Consider the following 24,077-nt stretch of genomic DNA (forward strand, 5'->3'; position numbering starts at 1 on the left):
TGTGGGAGACCTGGATGAAGCTCTTGGCTTCATCCTTGCCATTGCAGCCTTTTGGGGAGTGAGCCAGCAGGTGGAAGACCTCTCTTTTAAATAAATAAATACATCTCTAAAGTAAAAGAAAAAGATGGAATGGCAAATATTTGTATTTAGTTCCCTTTTTAAGGCTATTGTGTATGTTTCTGTACAAAGTCTACCACATCCCTACTACACTCTGATGCTCTGTGTCAGACACTCTAGTGACATAGCTATTTTTTTTTCATTGTTTTGGCTCTTTGTTGGAGGAAAATGCACTAGGAATCTCTAATCCATTATCATGGAGATGTTACTCTGGGACCTGGGTATTTGATGGAACATTAATCTAGATGTTTGTGATTACGATGGCCGAGAAATCCCATGATCTGCTGTCTGCAAGCTAGAGACCCAGGAAAGCCAGTGGTGTAGTTGAGTCTGGGTCTAAAGGACTGAGAACCAGGGAGCAAATGCTGTAAGTCCCAGGCTGAGGGCAGGAGAAGGTGAGGGAAGTCGAGCAGTGAGGCAGGAAAAAAGGGACTCTGGAGTATGGGCTTTGGCCTTAGCAGATATTGAAGTTCTTGAACAATGAATGCTCTCAAAGTAAAATAATAATTCCCAACTTGGATAGTCTACAGTCGGTATACTAATGATTCAGATGGTGTCGTTAACCCAAAACATCCATTGCCAGAATTTGGTCATGATAACATTTTTTAAATTTGTGGTAGAATACATATAAAACTTACCATCTTAACTTTTAAAATGTTCAGTTCTGTAGTATTAAGCATATTCATATTGTTGTGCGACCAGTCTCCAGAAACTCTTTGCATCTTGCAAAACTGGAACCTCTTATCCATTAAACAACTCTCACCCTTGTCGCCCAGAACCTTCCTTCTCAGGCACTCTGAAGGTGACTGCTCGAGGTCACCTCATGGAAACAGCATTTGCCTTTTTGTGATTGGTTTGTTTCCCCTTAGCATAATATCTTCAAGCTTTATGATGTAAGCATGTGTTAGAAATTCCATCCTTTTGAATAAGGCTAAAAAATACTCCATTTTATAGATATGTGCCCCATTTTATTTATCCATACATCCATCGATAGACTTGTGGCTATGGTGAATAGTGCAGCTTTGAACATTTGTGTGCAAATATCTGTTCAAGTCCCTGCTGTCAGTGTTTTTGGATATCTACTCAGAAGTGGAATTGCTGGATCATATGGTAATTCCATTTTTAATTCTTTGAGGAAATACCATATAATCATGATTGCATTTGAAATTTTGTGATCTAACCCTATTTTATTGTCTGAGAGGTTAACCTATTTTAATAGTATTTCAAATGTCCAAGCTGGTTATATACTTTAATATAAGAAAAGAAGCATATTTTAGCATAGAGGATATTTTGAGTTAAGCATATCAGAAGATTTTAGGCTTCAGATAGAGCTGTATTTTTTTTTTTTTTTAAGATTTATTTATTTGAAAGAGGTAGAGATAGAGGTGTTCCATCTGCTGGTTCACTCCCCAAATGGCTGCAACCGCCACAGCTGAGCTAATGCAAAACCAGGAGTCTGGAGCTTCTTCCTGGTCTCCCATGCAGGTGCAGGGGTCCAAGGACTTGGACCATCTTCCACTGCTTTCCCAGATGCATTAGCAGGGAGCTGGATGGGAAGTGGAACAGCTGGGACTCGAACTGGTGCGCATATGGGATGCTTGCACTGCAGGCCAGGGCTTTAACCCACTGTGCCACAGTGCCAGCCCCTCATGTAGAGCTTTATATTGTTATCTTTGTTTTAAAGCCATTTGTAATATAAACAGTATTATATTGATAGGCATAAAGGTACACGACTAAAAGGGGTTTAGGTCTTTGAAGGAATTAAAATTCCATGAATAAAAGTAACATTCAGTGATGTTTTGTTCTTTTAAGGTGTATAACTGTGATCTGCTGAATACTCCCTGGATATTTGAGTTCTTGTACTGCTTTTCTTAAAAAAGCCTCACTTCCCAATCTAATTTGTTTTAAATCTGTGGTTTTGGAAACTGACCACGCTTAATGAGTTAAATAGAATAAATTTTTTTTTTTTTTTAATTCTTTTTTAAAAGGCAGAGTTAGAGGGGAAGAGAGAGAGAGATCTTCCTTCTGCTGGTCCACTCCCCAAATGGCCGCAGTGGCTAGGGTGGGGCCAGGCCAAAGCCAGGAGCTTCATCTAGGTCTCCCACGTGAGTATAGGGGCCCAAGGACTTGGGCCATCCTCTGCTACTTTCTCAGGCATATTAGCAGGGAACTGGATCAGAAATAGAGCAGCCAGGACTTGAACTGGCACCCATATGAGATGCCTGCATTGCTGGCTGTGGCTTAACCAGTTATGCTACAACGCAGGGCCCGTAAATGTATTCTTGAATGAAGATTTGCTAGATCATTTGACATAATAGTATCATGAGAGACTTTATTATATAAATGGGCTATTTAAAGGATTTACTGCATATTTTATGGATTTGAACTATTCTGAATAGGTGATTTCATGATAATTTATTTTTCATAACATATATAATTCTACTTGAGTTTCTTTTCCCTTTTACTAGGTAATAGGTGGTAGAACCTAACAAATAATAGGACTATCACTGCCAAGTTGTATGTGGCTTAGCAAGCATAAATTTTTATTGTTTCCTCTGCTTCAAGTACTTAATGAACATTATCTAAGTGGTTGTTTGAGTATGGCATTTTAGCCTGTAGCAAACTCTACTTTTAGCAAATTCATGGAAGCAGAAGCTGATATAAGGAAACTTGGAGATTTTTTAATTTCATTATGTCTTTTGGCCTCAAAGGAACATTTTAATTCTGTTTTAAGTTTCGGTTATCCAAAATTCTAAAAAGTATGATTTTATCAAGATGTGGCTTTTTAATTTTTTCTCATTATTCAGTATTTCAAAATTTAAAATTTTTTGATGAATGGGAAAATTTTGATCATTATCACTATTACATAATTTGTCATTTTGAGTATGTCAGACATTGTTGCTGGAAGGCATAGTCTGGGAGTTTGGTTAACCTGATACAGAATCAGATTGTCCTGTGTCACACCCAGTGCTGAGCTCTCACGTCAGTCGTGAGCACTGTGACAGCTTCTGTCCTGTATCCACACACTGAAAAGCTGTCTGGATTTTAAGTACTTGAAGAGTTCATCTTTGAAATGTGTCAAGGACTTCTATGTTATTTCCCAACTTCTCAGTCCCCCATTAGGTTTTTTTTTTAAGATTTATTTATTTATATGAAAGAGTTACAAAGGGGGGGGGGGTCTTCATCCGCTGGTTCACTCCCCAATTGACTGCTACAGCCGGAGCTGCGTTGTTCTGAAGCCAGGAGTCAGGAACTTCTTCCGGGTCTTCCACATGGGTGCAGGGGCCCAAGGATTTGAGCCATCTTCCACTGCATTCCCAGGCCATAGCAGAGAGCTGGATTGGAAGTAGAGCAGCCAGGACTCAAACCAGAGCCCATATGGGATGCTGGCATTTCAGGCTGCTGCTCTACCTGCTATGCCACAGAGCTGGCTACCCCCCACCCCCATTAGGTATTGAGTCCTGTTTTCCTTTTAAAGCCTCTCATCTCTCTCTTTTTTTAAGATTTACTTTATTTGAGAGAGTTACAGATCAAGGTAGAACCAGAGAGAAAAAGATCTTCCATCTGCTGGTTCACTCCACAAATGGGCTGATTCAGAGCCAGGAGTGTCTTCAGGTCTCCCACGTGGGTGTAGGGCCCAAGGACTTAGGCTATCTTTGACTGCTTTCCTAGGCCATAGCAGGGAGCTGGATCAGAAGAGGAGCAGCCGGGACTCGAACTGGTAACCATATGGGATGCCAGTGCTGCAGGCCAGGGCTTTAACCTGCTACACCACAGCAACAGCCCCATCTCTTCTTTTTCAAGAGAAAATTGACAGTGATACCTTAGTCCCTCCCCGATATCCACCCACCCACCCAAAACCAAACCCATCTTGATTTGTTGTTGGATTACTTGGTATACTCTTTTGGTATCTCTGCCCATGACCCAATTGACTACTGCATTAATAGCAACTCTGGGGTGAGCCCAAGCACCCACCATCATCAGGGTTTTCATCACCGCCTATTGTTCTCATGTGCTGTTACTTCATGACATGAAAGTAGCTACTAACTGCCCTGAGATGAAAATAAAGGACCAGTTTTAATGATGTGGCTGCCTTTGGCATTCAATGAGATTGTTTGGCTGTGGATGTAACTTGTACAGATTTCTTAAGAATTGCCCACCAGAATGCAGGTACAGGAATCTAAATCACTGTTTTCTGATTAAAACTCAGATCCCCAGCTTTTTAGAAGTCTCACTTGACGACCTGTTAGTCAGATATTCAATTTTGAGCTTTATTCTACAACAGGGTTTTGAAGCTTGTGGTTTGGCACATTGCTTTGCTTTAACATGTGTTTTATTTGTGATTGTGTAGTAGAGGTATCTTGTCAAAGGGATTTTATTACAAATTATAGCTGAGAATAATTGGAATAACTGCAGCCTTAAGATGTCTGTGGAAGCCGTCACTCAGTGTATGGAATGATAAAAACTCAGTTACTTACACATAGAAGTTTGAAAAGTATTCCACTCAGAACTTTTTAGTCATCTGTCCTTATCCAAGTTTTTGCTTTCCATAGGTTTTTTTTTTTTTTAAGATTTTTTTTTTTTTTTTGAAAGAATTACAGAGAGAGGTAGAGACAGAGAGGTCTTTTTAAAAAAAAATTTTTTTTTATTTGACAGGTAGAGTTATAGACAGTGAGAGAGAGACAGAGAGAAACGTCTTCCTTCTGTTGGTTTACCTCCCAAATGGCCGCTATGGCCGGCGCTGCACCAATCCGAAGCCAGGAGCCAGGAGCTTCCTCCTGGTCTCCCATGCGGGTGCAGGGGCTCAAGCACTTGGGCCATCCTCCACTGCCCTCCTGGGCCACAGCAGAGAGCTGGATTGGAAGAGGAGCAATCGGGACTAGAACCCAGAGCCCACAGGGGATGCCTGCGCCTCGGGCAGAGGATTAACCAAGTGAGCCATGGAGCCGGCCCCTGCTTTCCATAGTTTCATAACTCTGTTAGCCAAAGCTTGAAAATATTGAAGATTCCAGAAATGATTCCTAGGTTTTAGTTTGCATGCTGTTCTGAAGAGTGTGATGAAACCTTATCCATCATATCCACACTGTGTGTGGCCCATGATTGACTGTTGCACTGATGCAGTGCTTGTGTTCAAGGAACCCTTATTTACTGAGTAACAGCCCTAAAGAGCCACAGGAGTGATTCTGGCAGTGCAGGCATTCAAAAGAGAAGCTGCAAAGTGCTTCCTTGAAGTGAAAAGGTGAAGGTACCAAAGATACTTTGACACCTCTAGAATACTAGACATTTACGTACACTTCTTTATAGGACATTAAAATCGTTCTGTTTTATTATTAGGTATGGTTAATCTCTATCTCTGCCTGTTTTATAAATTTTATCCTTGGTATGTATATATAAGAAAAATCATAGCAGTTTTCTGAAATTCTTGGAATATATCCCCTGTGAATAAGGTGGGGGGCTCCTGTATTTCACATGGTCAGAGCCTTGGTTTGGCCTAGAGAAATACTCTGTAAAACTCATTTTCAAACATGTCTATGTGAAAGTTTAATTAAATAATAGAAAGTATCTGCAATTGTAATCTTTCTAAAGGGATTGAATTAAGGACTCTGTGTTTGGTTTCACTTTTCTCAAAAGTTTCAAAATTGTTCTTTGCCTAGGAAGATGAGAATATGCCCAGTGCTCCTGATCCTTCAAGTCAGCATGTACGTGGGCACGCAGCGGGCTTTTGTTTTGATTCCAGGTAAATTTTTTTTCCTTTGTAGAATTTAAGTAGTTTATGTAGGCCAATGGCTGTCAAAGTGTGGTTCCTGGTCCTTTTTTTTTTTTTTTTTTTTTTTTAAGATTTATTTATTTACTTTGAAAGAGTAACACACACAGAGAGGAGGAGAGGCAGAGACAGAGAGAGAAGTCTTCCATCCACTGGTTCTCTCCCCAATTGGCCGCAAAGGCCAGAGCTGCACCAATCTGAAGCCAGGAGCTTCTTCTGGGTCTCCCACATGGGTGCAGGGGCCCAAGCACTTAGGCCATCTAACACTGCTTTCCCAGGCCATAGCAGAGAGCTGGATGGGAAGTACAGCAGCTGGATCTTAAACCAGCGCCCATATAGGATGCCGGGACTGCAGGTGGTGGCTTTGCCCGCTGTGCCACAGTGCCAGTCCCCTGGTCCTTGTTACAAGCTGCAAATCCTTAGGGCCCAGTCAGCTGAACCAGAAGGTCCGGATAAAGTGCCGAGAGTGTGTGTAGCAGGCCTCTGGCTGATTCCGATGCCTGCAGCCATTGGAGAGTGCATACCATGGAAACTTGCAGCTGTCAGGCCATGGGGGCTGCGGGGGAACTGTGAGCTGCAGGCCTCCTCTGTTTTACAGGAGTGCTGCTTTTAGTTAGGGACTGAATTCTCAGCACTAAGACTCGTTTCACATAATGCAATTGGATTTGGGGGTTTTTCCATGAAAAAAAGCATTTTGTTAATGTAGTAAAACTGAATTTAGAGGTTTTATAAATGGGGAACACAATTATCTATTGCAGCAGGGTGGTTTCCGGAATAGGTACTTTCATGGTAGATTGTTTAGTATGAATATCTGCTAACAATAAATATAACCATGTCATATATTACTGTTATATATAATTTTCATTTTCCTCTTTCTTCAAGCTTTGATGTTCATAAGAAGTGCCCCCTCTGTGAATTAATGTTCCCTCCCAACTATGATCAGAGCAAATTTGAAGAGCATGTTGAAAGTCACTGGAAAGTGTGCCCAATGTGCAGCGAGCAGTTCCCTCCCGACTACGACCAGCAGGGGTTTGAAAGGCATGTTCAGACTCATTTTGATCAGAATGTTCTAAATTTTGATTAGAAACATTTTATTATGAGTTAACAGTTTAGAAATTGAAAAAAAAATCACCTCAAATAATAGACCACTAGGGAGACCACATACCCTCTACTGTACTTTTCTGACCAAGAGCTACTTTAAGTTTGGTGATATTAGTGTCAGGGTCAATCTTTGGCTTATCAATAAACTTAATTTTAACCTCTGTTAATCTTACCTGCTTTAAGAAAACAAGTTCTTGTGTGTTTATATATTTATTCCCGTTTGCAAAACTGTATGAGTAAAAAATACAGGAATTCTTTTAATGTTATTGCACTGAAAAATGTTACTAGTAAGCTAGATTATTTAGAAGAATATTTACAAGTTTGTTGGCCTTGTTGATTGAGCATGACTACTGAATATTATGTAATAAAGAGCATTGATCATAAGTTCTGTGAAGTAATTCTTTGTAATTCAGCCCATGAAATGACAGTCTTAAGTGGAACTGCACGTGGACTGAGAGGACATACTCGCAGATATCCTCTTATATATGAAAGGAATTACTGGAAAGCATATTTTACTAATTTTATGACAATGATAATGATTTTTAAATCATCTTGAAGTTGTATTTAATACTTAACAGGAAAATGGAACAAGATGTGTAAGTATAATTGTTTTTATTGTTATTAATATAACATTGGTGTTGGCATAAAATCACATAATGTGTATCAGTATCTTTTTCACATTTTCCTGGTGAGAATATAAATAACATTTAGTAAATGATTAAAAATACAGTGGGTAAACTCAACCTGTTTCTCTAGTGACCTGTTTGCTGTACAGCACTGAAAGGTTTGCTGTTCCGCACGCCGAGCTTTGATAGTAATACACACTGTGCTGACCTAAAGTATCCTTTCAACATGACAGTACTGTCATTAGTGAAATGACACTATTCATCCTAGTAACGTAGAATTTATTTTAAAAAATAGTTTTTGGCTCCAAGCTTTTGATAGGTAATTTGTTACTGATAGAAAAGTAAGGCAGTTTAATACACACACACACACACACATACATATATAAAGGAATAAAGTTCCCTAAATGGTGCAAAACAATAGGAAGCTGAGAAAAAGGCACTGAATGTGGATACATTGGTTCCTACTGTGAACCAACACTGGTTTGCATAATAGCCACAAATGAAAACAAAGAACCGTGTATATTTTGGGTCAGAGGCAGTTTATTTTAAATGTGATTTTGTTTACATTTATAAGCAGCTTTTCTTGACAGGAATTTTGATTAAGTTGCCTTCAGTTCTAAAACCTCTGTTGCTTTCAAACTTAATGTGCTCTGTCCCCAACAAAACATACGAAAATATAATTTAAAGCACAGTTGTCACAGACACAGTACAGTACATTCACTATACACGGTATAACAAAATATTCCATCCTTACCTGTTCAGTAATACTGTCACAATGAATAAGTAAATACAGATTGGAATTTGTTTTATCATTGAACGAAATTGAACATGCACAATGACTACTTTATGACTGTTTAGCCGTTTGAACTATTGATCCAGCCTGCAGGTTTTTGCACTAGAAGGAGCAAAGCTAAAAGAAAATTGCTGGCCTATAAACCTTTTTTTTCTTTTCTTTTTGGTCAATTATAGGTAGATATGAACCAGCCAAGTAGGGCCTTCTTATGCACCAACTAGTTGCTTCTCTGTCTGGATCACCCTTTTAAACAAACAGGATAGCACTATGTTCAGGACCAAGACCACTCTTAGAAATTTGAGGAAATTTTTAGAGGGCAGTGTCTTTATAAATACTTTAAAATCCCTCATTATGAGGGATTCTAAACTTACGAATATAGAAGCTTACTCATCTGGTTAGTAGAGATGTCATCTCAAAAATGAAAAGCTGAGGAGGGACCCCTGCTTCCCAGCGATGTGTAGAACTTTCCGTCCAATGGGAACATGGGAAGAAAGTGGTAAGCAAGGCGAGACTGCTTTTCAGCCGTTTTGTGGGTGGTTCGCTGTCTCAAGCAATTTTTATTGCATAAGTAGGCAACTGGTAAACTCTCTTAAGGAATAGCACTTGGGAGAAAACACTCAAGGCATGATGGTACTGTCGGTGAGAAAAACTTCAGGAATGGTCCAGATGTAGGTTACTCTAACAGGTCATATTAGTCACTCTTTTCTTTGACCACCTGCTGCAAGAAGCACTTAATTGTCAGTAAGGCTCATTTTCATATTTCAGCAAAATGTTTTATAAAGCTAAACAGACATCTCCAACGAGGATGTAGACACGAACAATGTGATGGGAAAAGTGCCTTAAAGAAAGTCTCGACACGGTGAGTGTGAGGAGGCGGCGCCAGGGCCGTCACAGAAACGCGCCTCTGCAACGTGCTTAGAATTCTGATTTGCAACCCACAGGTTTGTTCGGGGCAGGGGTTGCATGAATTGGCAACACACAAACAGTAAACTGTTGGCAATCGAGAACTACAAAGTGCTTTAAAACTTCACCTGGAGATGAAGATGTCACTACATTTCACACACAAAATTTGCACTTACGTATTTCAAAGTGTTCACGCTAACAGATTTCAGGGAAAAGTATTTCACTAAACTGGTATCTTGGTCCGCAGATCACAATAGGCATCAGTTGAATCTCTCGCACCCAGCAGGCACTCGAATGTGTGTTAATGAGTGAACTGAACAGACTATCTGATAAGAAAGAAAAATGCCATATTATAACACTAAAATTATTGGTACGTCAGATGGCAAGATTTTCAGCTTTGAAAGGGCAAAAGGATTTGCAAGATAATATAAAACACAAAGCACACCTTTTATGTATGTTATTTAAATATGAAAATATTTTTAGCATATGTTAAACATTCTTCTTTATATTTCCATGACCTAAAGTCTTTCTACTCACAAATACTAACTGCATTATGTAAGGCATGGTAACCAGCTTGATAATGAAGGTATTGTTTTGGTTTTGAACATACGTGAGTTGATGTGTTGAAAAACTTCAATCACATTACAATCTTGGGGAAAAAAATCTAAGTGCCAGCCCCTCCTCCCCCCAGTCGACACCACTGCAGTACAACTGAACAATATGCAACATGCCCTCCGTTTTATTTTGTTTTGGGGGAAATGTGCTGAAGAACCTGGAGCTTGTTTGTTTAGCACCTTACATCAAAGTAATGAAAGTGGGTAGATGATTCCATGTGCAAATGTACAAAATCATGAACGCTACAAAGATACATCATTCCAAAATTACAGAAAAGGTTTAAAGCATGCATTTAACTCTTTAAAGGGTTGCTGAGTGCTTCCCCTGAAAAAAGGTGGCTGTTTTCAAAATCAGCAACTGCTGGTGAGGATTTCTTGGCACAGTTACAACCAGCGGGTTATTGCTGCATCTTCCTGATGATCTCGGCCGACACGGGGGGGTGGAAGTTGATTGTGTGGTGCCGCAGGCCCTGAGCTGTCTTGTAACTCTTCCCGCATCGACATTTGAATGGTTTGCGGACACGAATCTGTGTTCTGTGACCATTCTTAGCGTGGTACTTTATGCCATTCACATTCTACGGAGAAGACAAAAATAGCACCCATTAGATAGTCACAGAATGGCTGTCACATGGGAACGCGCAGGTCCAATTGCAATTAGCTCCCGATGGCAGCTGTTTGGAGAGCAGCCGTTAGCCTGGAGTCCAGTGGTGACCCTTCAAGGCGTGTGTGTGAATTGTGGATGGGACAGGTGGGTTATACGGCTGACAGGGATTGCCTCAGTCACTCTGAAAAAGTACTGGTTTCTCCAAGGTTTACCTGAAGCACAGAGTTTTACCTGAAGTACAGAGAGAGGAAGAAAAATAAGGCCGTTTGTTCCCTCTGCCTCTTTGAAGAGAGTTAATAGTGAGCCATCCTGTGACAATATCCTCAGTATGCCCAACAGAGTTCTCCACAAAGAAAACCATGGGCAGGCGTGCTGGTGCAGCCAGGGAAGCCGCGGCTCGGGCACCCAGTCCCCGTCGGCATGCTGTGGAAGTCCCAGCTCTGCTGCTGGGAGGCAGCAGTGATGGCCCAAGTGCTTGGGCCCGTGCATGCACCTGAGAGACCTGGATGGAGTTCCTGGCTCCTGACTTCACCCTGGCTGTTGTGGGCATTTGGGGAGTGAACCAGAGGATTGAAGATCTCTCTCAGCATTAAAAACAAAACCACAGGTGTTGGCAAATCAGAGAGACTTGTATGAATTCCCGATTTGGAAACTCAGTTTGCCTCCTGGTCTAGATAACATCCTAGCTCCCTCCCACACCTGGCTGTCGCGCAGGCCCATTTTCTGTGCCTTAAGGCAGTGTCTCAGGTCACCTGGAGCTGCTGGCCCCGCCCCAGCATGGTGTGCACCAGCCCCTGTGTACGGTCTAGCCCTGCCGCCACTGATGTACTGCAGTCCAAACACAGATCTTAACAGAATTTAGGTTATTTTGTGTCATCTTCATCTTGGCAACAAAAGGCTAAGAGCATTTCTTAACATCCAGATGTTGAGAATCAGGACGCTAAGGTTATCAGAATGCTTGCTGGGTTTCTGTTAGTTGGGTTTGCGCGGTCACTGGCATATTCTATGTAAGACTCCATTTCTGCATCCACACTCTACAAGTTACACGGTTAATACTGCTCATCCCAATTGAATGCTGGGGCGGGACCTGAGCACAGGGCTTGACTTCCAAGTCAGCTAGTGCTAGACTACATAGCCCAGGAACAGAGAAGAGGGCCTGCGGCTGAAGTTGAGTACGAGTTAGAGTGTTTCCTAAAATCACCTGCTGGGGCCAGCCCCACACCTCAGGATTCCAAGTCTCCCCACTCTATGAAGATAGGGTGCCCTTAACCAGCTCCAGGAAACCGGCTGTTTCTCTGTTCCCTGAATAGCACAATGCCTGGCACGTAGCAGCTCAGTGCCTATCTCTGAGTGAATGAATGTGTTACAAGACTGTTTCCCACCCCACGTCCAGTGGGAGATGCTGAGACGGTTGCAATAAAAACAGAAGTATTCGGTTCGTTAGCACTGTCGCGTTTTCCTCTCAGATTTGCAGGGCACTCGGATGTTTAGAAAGTCGTATGCAGAGACCCCTGCTTGACCTTGTGGGCCACAGAGATGCCAAATAGCCCCAGCCAGCTGTGCTCAGTCTTCCAGCAGGACAGACCTCTGCTGTGAACGCCTGGCCTGGGCCCTGGGCCCCCTCTTAGCAATCCTCTCATGCAGAGCCAGGGAGAACCTTAACCAGCACTTGGTGAAAGCCATGCTAGGGGAACAGCACTTGTTGGGACAGGACACAACCTGCGAGGGGATGGAGAGCTAGGCCCCACCCTCCCACACAGCTCCCGCCATCGCAGCTGGCGCCCAGGCCCACGAGTGGAGAGGCCAGCTGTACATCCACCCAGCTGAACCTCCCAAGTGGCAGATGGGAAGCGAGGCCCCAGGCAGCGCCCAGAACTGTGGATAATGGCCATCCTACACCGCATCTATGTGTGCGAGAGAGAACGAAAGAATGAGACTTTGAGGGCCGGCACAAAGACTCCCAAATGCTAGAAATGTGCATTTTTTAGCCTGCTCACCAACGGTCCACTTCACAGCTCAACACACAGCCCTGGAGCACCTGCTGGGACCCTATCCTGTGGAAGAAGGGTTCCTAGGACATCTCACGTCCTTGTGTTGACAGGGAGCCTGTCCAAGGATGCACCACTGGAAATCTGGAGACCTGTGTCCAGCGCCACACACACCTTGTCGGAAAGCAGAGGAAACGAGAAACAGAAGCCCCAACCAAGAAACAAAAAGGCACAGCAACGCCAGCAGCGGCCGGGCAGCTTCTCCCTGCGGCCTGAGTTTTTTAAGGAATAGCGAGGGCAGGTTTGTAAGCAGACTTCTCTGCAGCCACGGGAAGCCAGTCCACGCAAGATGGATGCTGAGCCAGAGTGGAGGCGGCGCGCCAGGCTCGGAAGTATGCACTGTGTGTGTGGCTGGGGGCCGCGGGAACCTGCCAGCCGGCTCCTCCTCCTCTGTCGCACTGATTTCAAGTGTTCACCAGGGTCAATGGGAGAGAGAGCAAGCGAGCGAGCACCCAGCCCGGGTCATTCCCCTGATGCCAGGAGCCAGGAACTCAGTCGAGGTGTCCCCCAAGGGTGGCCGGAACCCAACTGCTTGGGCCATCACTGCTACCTCCAGGGTGCACATCCGCCAGAAGCAGGCATTGGGAGCTGGAGCCGGGTCTCGAACTGGGGAACCCTGATGTGGGCGTCCTAAGCAGCGTGTGAACCACAAGGCCAGACGCCCGCCCAGTAACACTTCTGGAAGCCCTGGATGTTTTGTGCCCCCTGCCATCCTGAAAGCAGGTGTCCCGGGCGCCCCCCTCCCAAGTCAAGGGCTTCTGCTGGGACCCTTGTGCCCGTCTACAGCACCGGCTGCTGCTCCCCCCAGAGCCATGGCTGGGGGCCGCGCCGGGGTGGCTGCCTGTTCTATCTTTCTCAAAGATACCAAAGGTCTTTGATTCTCACTGCTGCGACACAGACACCATCAAAGGAGAAAAGCTCCCAGCATGTGCCCCTAGCAGGGATTAGGAAGGGGGCAGGGTCTGCGCTCTCTGGCCCGGAAGTGAGGAAAAAGCCAGGTGCCTCCCAGGAGGCGGCGGATGGGTGTTCCCGGATCCCAAGGGAGGAATCAAGGAAGGGGTAGGCGGCCCCGCCCGTGTCGTCAGAGCATCCACCACGTGCCAGACCCGCGGAGAGGAGCGGGTGCTGCGAGGTGCTGGGGCAGCTGGTGCCCCCGTGGCCAGTGTCCGCCAGCAGCGGCACCACGTGGCACTGGGGAGGGCGGAGCAGCCTCAGTCTGCGGGGGCTTCGGGAGGAGGTGGCACTGCCGGGGGGGGGGGGGGAGAGGAGGAGGAGGAGAGGTGGGGAGCAAACAGGCGCTTTGCCAGAGTCTCGCTGAGCGGATGGCCAGAGAAGCAGCAGGCCAGGGGGCCCTCTGCCCGCCCTTTCTCCTGAAAACAAGACACAGAGGCGCAAGCACACAAGCTGTCCCCGGGGGAGGACACGGGGTGACTGCTGGGGCAACTTCAGACTCAGGCCCTCCGGCGTCCGCACTGGTGCTCATGGCCTTCCTGCCCGCTGCCCTCGGGGCTGCCTTCACTGGTCACCTTCTGCAGACCGGCTGCCCTGTGCTGAAGACGCCGCCCGAGCCTGAGCGCAGGGCCTTGACAGCTCCGTGCAGGGCCTCTCCCGCCTATCTGCAGGACGCCCTTGGCAGTGAACTCGCACCTTTCTCTTCTTAACCCGTCTTGTTACAACTCAGCCCTGCTGAGGGCTACAGAGCCAAGTCCTCTTCCCCTACAGAGAGGAGAGGGCTTCCGAGGCAAAGGGATTAACATGGGGGAGCGTGTGGAGACAGCTCTACAGCCACGTCCCTGTCCCGTCCCGTCCTCTCCCGGTGCGCGGTAAATGCCAGTGAGACGGGGAGCACAGCTGATTCTGAGTCCACCCGGAGACCTGCTGGACAGAGACCCCTGCTGTCTCCCCGAGCCCAAGGCGTCCTCGCCTGTCCTTTATCAAAGAGAACGCAGGGAACAGAGGGAGTTGCACAGCTGGCCCTACAAGGGTCTCCCCACTGCACACAGCAGTTACCGTTTCTTGAAGAGAAAACCCCATTGGCCAGCGTCCTCCGGAGGGGCTTGTGCAGGGGAATTCCAGGTCCGGGGCAGAGGGTGACGACCACCTGCCTGTAACCTCCAGGCCACCTGCAGCCCACCTGGCCGACAGAAATTTCCGAGAGAGCACAGGAGCTCGGCAGCACGGATCGATCCCAGGCAGATGGCGAGTGCCACCGACCAACCAGGGGCCTGGACAGGAGCTGAGCACGCGCCCCTCAGCCCCAGCTGCAGTCTAAGAACCTGCACCCCCGACCCCGGGAGCCCAGGAACTAGCGATGGCTGCCCGGCCCCTGGCTCTGCGCCTCGCAGCCAAGTCCTGCTTTTTCCCTCACCCTGATGTCAGTGATTGGCTTGGGTGAGCGGACCCAGGTTTGGGGGTTCCGCAGCAGCGCCTCCAGCTAGTTTGTGGGGGAGGGAGTGTTCCGCAGCAGGAGCAGGGGAAGTCTGCCTTGCCTTGGCATCTACAAGAGGGCGAAGTGCTGGTTCCGCCCGGCCCCACAGTGTCCCTCTCCTGACGCCCTTGCTCCAGCAGCCACGCAGCGAGGAAGGAGAGACAAGAGTGAAAGGGGTGGGGTCTGGCAAGGCAGATTCTGCTTGGGAAACCTGCGGCCTGCAGCAGAGTGCCCGGGCTGGAGTTCTGGCTCCTCTGCTTCTGATCCAGCTGCCTGTGCATGTGTCGCTTCGGAGGCAGCAGGCGACAGCTCAGGCACGCAGGTCCCTACCACTCCCAGGGGAGACCTGGATTGGGGTCCTGGCTCTGGCTTCATCCTGGGCTACCCCAGCGGTGGCAGGCTCCCGTGAATGGGAGCTTGCTGTCCACCTGTCTCAAATGTTAAATAATGAGTAACTGAGTGGAGAGCAGCGCCACCAGGCTAACGGCACGCTGAAGCCAGCAGGCTCCCGGGTGGAGCGAGAACATTCAGAAAGGTCCCACCAACCTAGACGTGGGAAATGCTGGGAGGCCGAGAAAACGGAGGGAAATAGAAATGGCCAGGAGAAGGGACGAGCAAGAGAAGAATGAAGCTGGGGGGGGGGGGGGCGACTGCCTCGCCCTGCCAGACCCAGCAAGGGGCGTGGCCTAGTTACCCCCTTTTTGCAAGAGAAGGCAGGAGGCAGCAGAGCTGGCATCCAGAGCAGACTTCCCAGCGTGACCTGAGAAGGCCAGGTCTCTGCCTGCAGGACCGAGCTGCCCTGTGGGGACGTGAGCTCGTCCGCCGGTCCCCGAGGCGTTGGGCAGGCGGCGGGGACGCAGGACTCCAGCGCACCCCAGCCCCGCGCCGGCACTCTCACGTCTCCGTCCTGGGCTCTCGCTGTGGGCTCGCTCAGGGAAGAGCGCCGGGGCCTTGTCGAGGACACCGCGGTCCCCGGAGCGGCGAGGCCCCGGCCCACTTACCTTTGCCATCTGTCTGCGTTCCTGCTTTCCTGATGGGGGCAGGCAGAGAAGGCGCTGAAGCTGCCCCTCCCGGCGTTCGGAGACGCGTGGAGAAGCCGGAGCGACCGCACACGTGCTCAGGCTGGCTGCGGCTCCCAGGCCGCCGTGCTCTGCGTGAGCCTCAGTGGCGTGAAGCCCCCGGCCCCGTTCCTGCTCCTCCCATTCCCACCTCGCACTTGGATTTGCAAGAGCTGCGAACGCCTTCTGGCAAAGTTCACGATTCCATTCTATAAGACACCCCTGGGTGCCCCACTCCACGCTGGGGTGTCTCCCAGTGTTCCGCCTCCGTGAGTTTTCTGAACTGGAGGGGGGTGGGTCTTGGGCCCCCAGCTGCCCACGACCCTCAGGGTCAGGCCTGCACAGCAGAGGTTGGAGCTGACTGGCACGGTTTGGTGACGGGGAGAAAAAAAATTCGAAGCTCCGTTCTGTTCACTCGGGATCCCCTCTCAGGCTTCCGGGTCTCCCAGGGGGGCCAGGGTCTTCCCTGAGCCCCTGCTGAGAAGCCACGGGGCGAGGTGTTGGGCAAATACAGAGGTCGCAGCTCTTGCTATCCCGACCCTCCCTCGGGCCCATGCTCCTACGGCCGGATCGAGGCACGTCCCGGGCTCCATCCCCCACCAGTTCTCCGACCTCCTGCTTGGCCGCAGGTGCACACGCATGTGCAAGTGCGTGAGGGCCCTCACCCCCCACCATCTGTAGCAGGGCCGCGCTGCCTCCCCAAGGCCCGCCCGCTCCCCGCGGGGGTGCCCAGTGCCCAGCGCCCCCTGTGTACCTTGTATCTCTTCTTGCACCCAGGCACCGGGCAGGCGAAAGGCTTCTCTTCGCCGCCGTTCATGCACATGGAGCTGAGGATGGCCTCGGAGCTGATGGCGCTCTCTGTGGTCCAGGACTCGTCGCTGTCTGACTGCTCGTAGTCTACCTCCTCCTCGTCGTACTCGCTGCCTGCGGGAGCACAAGAGCCGCGCGGCAATCAGGGGCGGGCAGCTCCGCTCAGGCCGGCCTGGCCACCCGGACACGGTCAGCAGCACTCTGGCTGCCCTGGGGGACTCCAGGCACAGGGACTCCCTGACAGCCCTGGGAGGGAGGAGGGGAACGCCCCCCCCCCCCCCCATACACGGCTGAGAGGTGGCAGAGCAAGGGCCTGAACTTGATTCTGTGGCAGGCCAGCCAGGCAGAGGCTTGCAGCAGGCTCTGCGGGCAACGCCGGTGAGCAGTGGTGGCCATGGCAGCGCCTCCTCTCTCCCCACGCAGGCACTGCCTGCCATGCCGGTGGGTGGACTCCAGACCCAGGCCACAGCTCACCGTCCTAGCGCGTGACAGCAGCTCCGGGAAGGCAGTGCGTTTTGCACTTAGTAGGTGGTTCCAGTGGGAATGCATTTTTTTTTTTTTTAAATAAATTGGATCTGGGAAGACCCGGAAGCCATTTGCAGCTGCAAGGAGGTTCCTGGGCACGCTCGGGAGCAAAGGGCAGAAGTGCCAGGCACAGAAAGTGAGTGCAGGTCTGGCTTCTGGGCGGCCGAGCCACAGCTACACACTCGGCCCTTGGCCCGAGCCACCACCTTCCCTCACAGTTACAGGGTGCAGCGGGGTAGGGGCCGGTGGTGGGGGTGGGGAAGGTGTTCTCTCCTACTCCGGAAGATGGAGGGCCATGCTGAGAACTGAACTGAGAATCTGCACTGTGGACTTGAGTTCGGGGCAGGGGCGGCCAGCAGCCCCTCCCGGCGCTCCCTTAACGAGGCCCGAAGCATCGATCCCGAGCTTTCTGCACAATGCGGCCCTAAAGGACATAATTCCACAGATCATAAACGGCGGACGATAATATGTTGACAAGTCCTAATGCATTTACAAGCCCCGTGGAATAAATAGGAATTATAGCACAACATTAATAAGAATTATATGGCAGCAATTACAGTTGTGAAATTCATCCCCCAGGTGTGAGGGGGGTGGGGTGGGGGGCTGCCTGGGTGCTCTCCGGGCTCGGTCGGCGACATCAATTATTTCAACACCGACTATTGGCACTTTTATTGGGTTTCAGTTTAATGGGCATTAATAAGATTGTTTGAAGAGCCAGCTGAGCCGGCGAGAGGGCTGCCTGTGCGGGAGGCCGAGTTGAAAGGCTCTGGGGAGGAAGGAAGGGCCCGTGAGTTTATTGAGTGCCTATTATGTTTCAAGCACGTTACACGAATTATCTCATTTAATCCTCCCTGGCGTAACCCTATGAGGTGCGGATTACTGTCACTTTTATACACACAGGAAACAGCCCCGGTGGGGGGTTCGAGCACGTGTGTGTCCTCAATCCTCAGGGGACGCCGCCTGTCCCAAGCTGCCCGGCCCCTGGTGCTGGCTGCCCTCTCCTGGGAGTTGCTGTCTCCTCACTGCTTCCCACGCCGGCCGGCTATGCGGAGCCCACTTGCTAGGCGCTCTCGGGCAGTGCAGAATAAAACCATCCGAACGTGGCCGTTGGGACACCCCACCGTTCTTGGCTACAGCTCCCCCAGAAAGCCAGTGCCAGCCTGGGAACGCTCGTGCAGCCCGGCCTCGGGGGCAGGACCCTGGGCCGTGGGTCTCCCGCCCTGTCTGTCGTCGGGGAGATCTCAAAGTCTGCTTTTAAGCAGGGCATGGCTTGAGGCGCTCACTTTGCAACAGACGCCACGTGCTGCTCTCCTGCAAACTGCTTGCTAGAAAACTAGAAATGCTATTTTGCAAAGCTCTTCACCAGGGCTCCAGAAAGCTAGAGTGGCTCATTTACCCATCTAATGGGGCCAATTTGTTAACCTAAAGCCAAGAGGCACACAGCATTTCCAGCGCAGGGGGCTGGGATCCTCAGGCCGACTGAGGGCTTAACGAAGCTCAGCAGAAGATAAAACTTCAAAACCCCCGGATCAAAAGGAACAGGCGCTGGGGTCGACGCTGGAAACCACATGGCGTCCAGCCCCAGACAGGCAGCAGGGACCACAGAGCCTCATCCACGCCTGGGGACAAAGGCACAACGCAGCCCCGTTCTGAGCCCAGGCAGACACCCCCCACCCTGTCACAGTGCACCCCGAGATCCTAGGTGGCACTCAGCGTCTCCCACGCACGGCACTCAGGCCAGCCCTCCTGTGTTAGCAACGAGAAGGCGCCACAGCCCTGGGGCCACGTCTTGGTTCTCATTAGGAGACGGCCTGGCTCCTCGGCTTTCATTTTCTCTTCCATCAAATGGGTGTGAATCTACGTGTGGCCAGAGTGCTTTGGAGATTAGAATTCGTGTGTGTGGAATGCCTGGCACAGGCCGGCTGCCTGTGCTGAGTGCCCGAGAACTGGAAGGCCGGGAAGACTAAAAGTAATAATAACATTGTGATAACAACAATGAGAGAGAGGAAAACAAACAAAAAATCAGGTAGTTCTGAAGGAATGGGAAATGCTTGACTTGCAGGAGGGACCCCCTGTGAGACACCCCCCACCGCCCGCCGTGAGGCCCCCTGTGAGACCCCCTGTGAAGACCCTGTGAGCCCCCCCTGTGAGACCCCCTGTGAGACCCCCCGTGAGGCCCCCTGTGAGACCCTCCTGTGAGACCCCCCGTGAGGCCCCCTGTGAGGCCCCCCCCCGAGACCCCCTGTGAGACCCCCGTGAGGCCCCCCCCTTTGAAGACCCCTGTGAGACCCTCCTGTGAGACCCCTGTGAGACCCCCGTGAGACCCCAGCCCTGTGAGGCCCGACAGCCGTGTGTGCTCCGGGCTCTGCTGTGCAGGTGGCTCGGAGCACACCCCCTCCACCCCTGCAGTGAGACCAGAGAGACCAGGCTGAGAGCATGGCAGCAGTCCAGGTGCCTCTGGGAGCCCACTGGGAGGCTGAGTGACCCCAGGAGAGTGATGCCACCTCTCTGAGCCTCAGCCTCGTCGGTGACTGGGACTGACGCTGGCCCCCATCCCTAGAGACTGCTGTGAAGAGTACTCGGGCCCCCTGTGCAGAACTGAGAACACGTGCATGTGGTGAGTGCTGAAGAAGTTTCTGTAAAGAAGCAAACAGAACGCCACCGAGGGGCGGACGTTGGGCACAGCCACTGAGCCACACACATTCCGCATGGGCATGCGTGGTTTGAGTCCTGCTACTCCGCTTCCAATCCAGCTTCCCGCTAATCCACACCCTGGAGGCAGAAGGTGATGGGTACACCCTGCCACCCACGTGGGAGACTCAGATCCAATTCCAGGCCCAGCCCTGGCTGTGGCAGCATCTGGGACTGAGCCAGCAGATAGAAGCTCTCTCTTCCTGCCTTTCAAATAAAAAGAAAAGAAAAGCAATGCCACATGAGCAGCTTGTTCATCCCGCCCCCTCTTCCCGCGCTCTCTGCAGGACATGTGGTCTTGTAAACCACAGGAGTGTGTGGGTGAGGTCTCACCGCCTGCCCACTGCACCCCAAAGGCTGCCCTTTCATCAGGCACAGCTGCCAGGGTCCTCAGGGGCTGACTCCCCTCCAGCAGCCAGAGGGCCCGCGCGGGCCCAGAGGCCGCGGTGGCTCCTAGGGCTCACTCTGGGACCCCGCGTCCCTCCATGGCCCCACCGGCAACGTTTGCCCCTGGTGCTCCGTGGAACACGTCTGTGGCCACAGAGACACCTGCCAAACTGCTTGGAGCCTGAAAGAGCTAACCCGAAAGGCAGCTGCACCCGGAGTGACAGAAACTTGTGGGCTACCCTCTCTGCCTCGTTCATGTCCTCTGGTCTTCTAAAAGTGGAGGGGGAGGAGGGGAGACACGGGGGGAAGGGGGAGAGAGGAAGAGAGAGATTTTCCCACCTGCTGGTTCACTCCCTAAATGTTTGCAACAGCCAGAGCCGGGCCAGGCCAAAGTCAGGAGCCAGACACTCCATCTAGATCTCCCGCGTGGGTGCCAGGGGCCCAAGTACGCAGGCCATCATCTGCTGCCTCCTAGGGCGTATTAGCAGGAGGCTGGAATGCAGCATGGAGGAGCCGAGACTCGAACCCAGGCACTCTGTGACGGGATGTAGGTATCGCAAGCAGTGGCAGAACTGTTTTTCAAAATGCCAGCCCAGGTCTCCCAACTTTTTGATCCTGCACTTCAGCCAATAAAGTTGCCATGTTCCTGAGAACATGTGTGTGTGAACATAATAAATGCTATATGTGTATACAGTGACAGCTTGCTCTATAAGACAAATGTATACAAGGAAAAGGGCGAGGCTGAAGTAAGTACCCATCACTTAATGTGTGTGTTAATAATTCTCACGCATGGGGGCAAGGGCTTAGGTTCTGCTTCCTACACCTGCCCGGAGCCTGAGGCCCTCCAGGCCCGCTGCAGGGGCCCAGGGGGCACACCCCAGCCCACAGGGAGGCAGGCTTGGCCACACAGCCCGGGCTCCCCAGCAGAGCTTGTGAAAGGGTGGCCTCTGGGGCAGGAGGAGAGAGGGCGCCAGGGAGCAAAGACGAGCAGAGAGGGCGCTTGCGAAGCTCCTGTCTAGACCTCCCTGTGAGTCCAGTGGGCGTGCTGGGCTCCAGGCCAGGAGATGGACAAAGAGGGCGGGTGGGGAAACTCTTGTTCTGCACCCCTTGCTCAACATCCAGAGCCCACAGATACTAATTTCTGCACAACTTTGGGGAACACAGTGATAGAAAGCATTTCCTTGTGTGGAAGGGGAGCGAAGGGATGGCACAGCAATTAGGACGCCATATCTCGCGTCAGAGTCCTGAGTCCTGGCTCCGCTCCACTTTGACTTCCTGCTAGCGTGCCCCTGGGGAGGCAGCAGATGCTGGTTGTAGTACTTGGGTTCCTGCCACCCATGTGGGAGACCAAGGGTCCTGGCATTGGTCTTATCTGGCCCTAGCCACTGGGGAGTGAACCAGCAGCTGGAAGATTCTCTGTCACTGCCTATCTTTCAAAGAAGTAATTTCTCCAAAGGAGAAAACCCCACCTCCCTGTGGGTAGTTACAAGTAGCTGAGGCGTGTGAGTCACGGGAAGAATCCACCCCTCTGGGGCGCAGAGCGGCCTCTCGGGACGGCGGCGGGTGTGCTCCAAGGCCACCCTTTCGCAAGCTCTGCTGGGGAGCCTGGGCTGTGTGGTCAAGCCTGCAGCTGGAAGGAACCTATGGACCCCTGAATCCCACACATCTCAGTGTCTCAGAAATCGGTGAGGGGCTCGTGATCACACGGGCAGAGCAGCCCACGCCGGGGCATCACCCAACGCAGCCTCTCCGCAGGACGAGATGCTGTTGTGTCCTGGGCCTGTCCGTCTTCATCCTGTCCCTTCAGCCCTCCCTCTCCTGGGTGTGAGCCAGTGAGCACAGAGGGAAGGGAGAGACAAGCCTGCCCTGTGCAACTGTGCTTCCAAACTTCTGCGGGAGAATGCAATAGGAGAGATGCTTAGTTTGGGAAAAAAAATTCTGAAACCTATGCAAAGCTTTTCTAAGACTTCTCGTGTGCGTATTTTTCAGAAGCTTTGTGCACTAAATGGGTATTTTAATGTAATTTTTCATGAACGTGTTTACATACCCTTGTACCACCACTCATCCTGTACTTTAAGGTCTGGAAGGGCCCGGAAGTGTTCTCACTGCCTGAGGAACTCGATTACCAAACCCAGAAGCCCATGGAAGTGACCTCTGAGAGCAAAGGCAGCTGTTCAGTAGGTTCAAGAAGCGCCACCCAGTGGTAACTGTGGGTCATACCTCCCCCCAGCCTTGCTAACTGCGGAACAAACCACCAAGCTTGTTCCCCCTTGCATTTCATTTAATTAATTAATTTTTATTAATAAATTTTATTGTATGTATTTAAGTTATCCACCATGAGGTTATAGGATATATTTGGACAGTAGAATGGTTGCTTTAGTGAAGCAAATTAACACACCTGTTATCTCAGTTACTCATGTGTGTGTGTCTGTGTGTGTGTGTGTGTGGCAAGAGCAGCCAGAAATCTACCCATTTCACAGAAATCCTAAATATAGTACAGCTCTCCTGCCAATAAAATGTACGTGGGGTGTGCCCCTCGCGTCGTAGCTTGGATCTAAGACTTGCTCTGCCTACATTTACGCTGTTGGACAGCCTTTGCCGGCCACCTCCCCATTTCCTGCCTCTACTCTGCACACGGGATTCATTTTTTCCCAATTCCACATGTGAGATCGTGCAGCATTTTTCTTCCTGTGTCTGGCTTGTCTCAGCATAAAGTTCTCCAGGTTCTTCCATGTTGTGGCAAACAGCAAGCTATCCTTTTAAGGGCTGAATAATACTCCACTGAGACTGTGTGTGTGTGTGTGTGTGTGTGTGTGTGAGAGAGAGAGAGAGAGAGAGAGAGAGAGAGAGAGAGAGAGAGGAAGAGAGAGAGAGAGAGAGAGAGAGAGAGAGAGAGAGAGAGAGAGAGAGAATAAGTTCTTTACTCATTCATCCACCGAGGGACACATGTGTTGTTTCCATGTCTTGGGTATTATGATTTCTACTGCGGTGAACATGGAGTGTGGGTGTCTTTCAGGAGTGGGGATTTGATTTCCTCTGAGTGTACACCCAGAAGAGGGATTGCTGGGTCAGTTCCACTGTTAGTTTCTTTAAGAACCTTCGTGCTGATGTCCATTAAGGCTGCACCCATCCACATACCCACCCACAGGCTGCTAGGGTTCCCTTCTCTCCACGCCACCATTTGCTGTCTTGGCATTTCTAACAGCCTGCCCGCCACTTGTGAGGTTGCATCTCGTGTAGCTTTTGATTTGCATTTTCCTGATGACGAATGACGTGTCACATATCTGCCAGTCAGTTTTAGGTCTTCCGTAGATGAATGTCTATCCAAGTTCTTTATCCACTTTTCAATCAGGTTATTTATTTTTCTGCTGTGGAGTTGTATGGAATTCTTCACAAGCTTTCCCACTCTGTAGGCTGCTGTCTCATTTCATTGTCTCCTTTGCTGTGCAGAAACCTTCTAGTTTGATGTAGTTCCATTTGCTTATCTTTGCAAATATGGGTGGCAGTGGGCTGCGTCTCGTGCCAGCCACTTGATGGGGCCTTGCCATCCCAGGGCGGCTGCAGTCCAGCCTTTCAAAGAACTACTTGGATTTGTTTAAAGGCTCTTT

At 50.0% G+C, this 24,077-nt stretch overlaps 2 protein-coding genes across 3 annotated transcripts in view; one reads left to right on the top strand and one right to left on the bottom strand.

Annotated features, from left to right (window-relative positions):
• TAX1BP1 (Tax1 binding protein 1) overlaps positions 1-7,366 on the top strand; it is a 91,423-nt gene extending 84,057 nt beyond the window's left edge. For both annotated transcript variants that reach the window (XM_062178466.1, XM_062178467.1), the window contains 2 exons: positions 5,772-5,854; positions 6,764-7,366. In XM_062178466.1, coding sequence (XP_062034450.1) covers positions 5,772-5,854; positions 6,764-6,965 — 285 coding nt within the window. In that variant the 3' untranslated portion in view covers positions 6,966-7,366. The remainder of the gene's footprint in view (positions 1-5,771; positions 5,855-6,763) is intronic.
• Positions 7,367-8,118: 752 nt separating this feature from the next.
• The window catches only part of JAZF1 (JAZF zinc finger 1), a 331,686-nt gene continuing 315,727 nt past the window's right edge, over positions 8,119-24,077 (bottom strand). Inside the window, exons 4-5 of the mRNA XM_062179040.1 lie at positions 16,811-16,980; positions 8,119-10,493 (exon numbers count right to left, since the gene is read on the bottom strand). Of these exons, the coding sequence (XP_062035024.1) occupies positions 10,317-10,493; positions 16,811-16,980 (347 nt within the window). The 3' untranslated portion in view covers positions 8,119-10,316. The remainder of the gene's footprint in view (positions 10,494-16,810; positions 16,981-24,077) is intronic.

Source organism: Lepus europaeus, chromosome 20 (assembly GCF_033115175.1).
Source record: "Lepus europaeus isolate LE1 chromosome 20, mLepTim1.pri, whole genome shotgun sequence".
In the NCBI taxonomy this organism is placed as follows: Eukaryota; Metazoa; Chordata; class Mammalia; order Lagomorpha; family Leporidae; genus Lepus; species Lepus europaeus.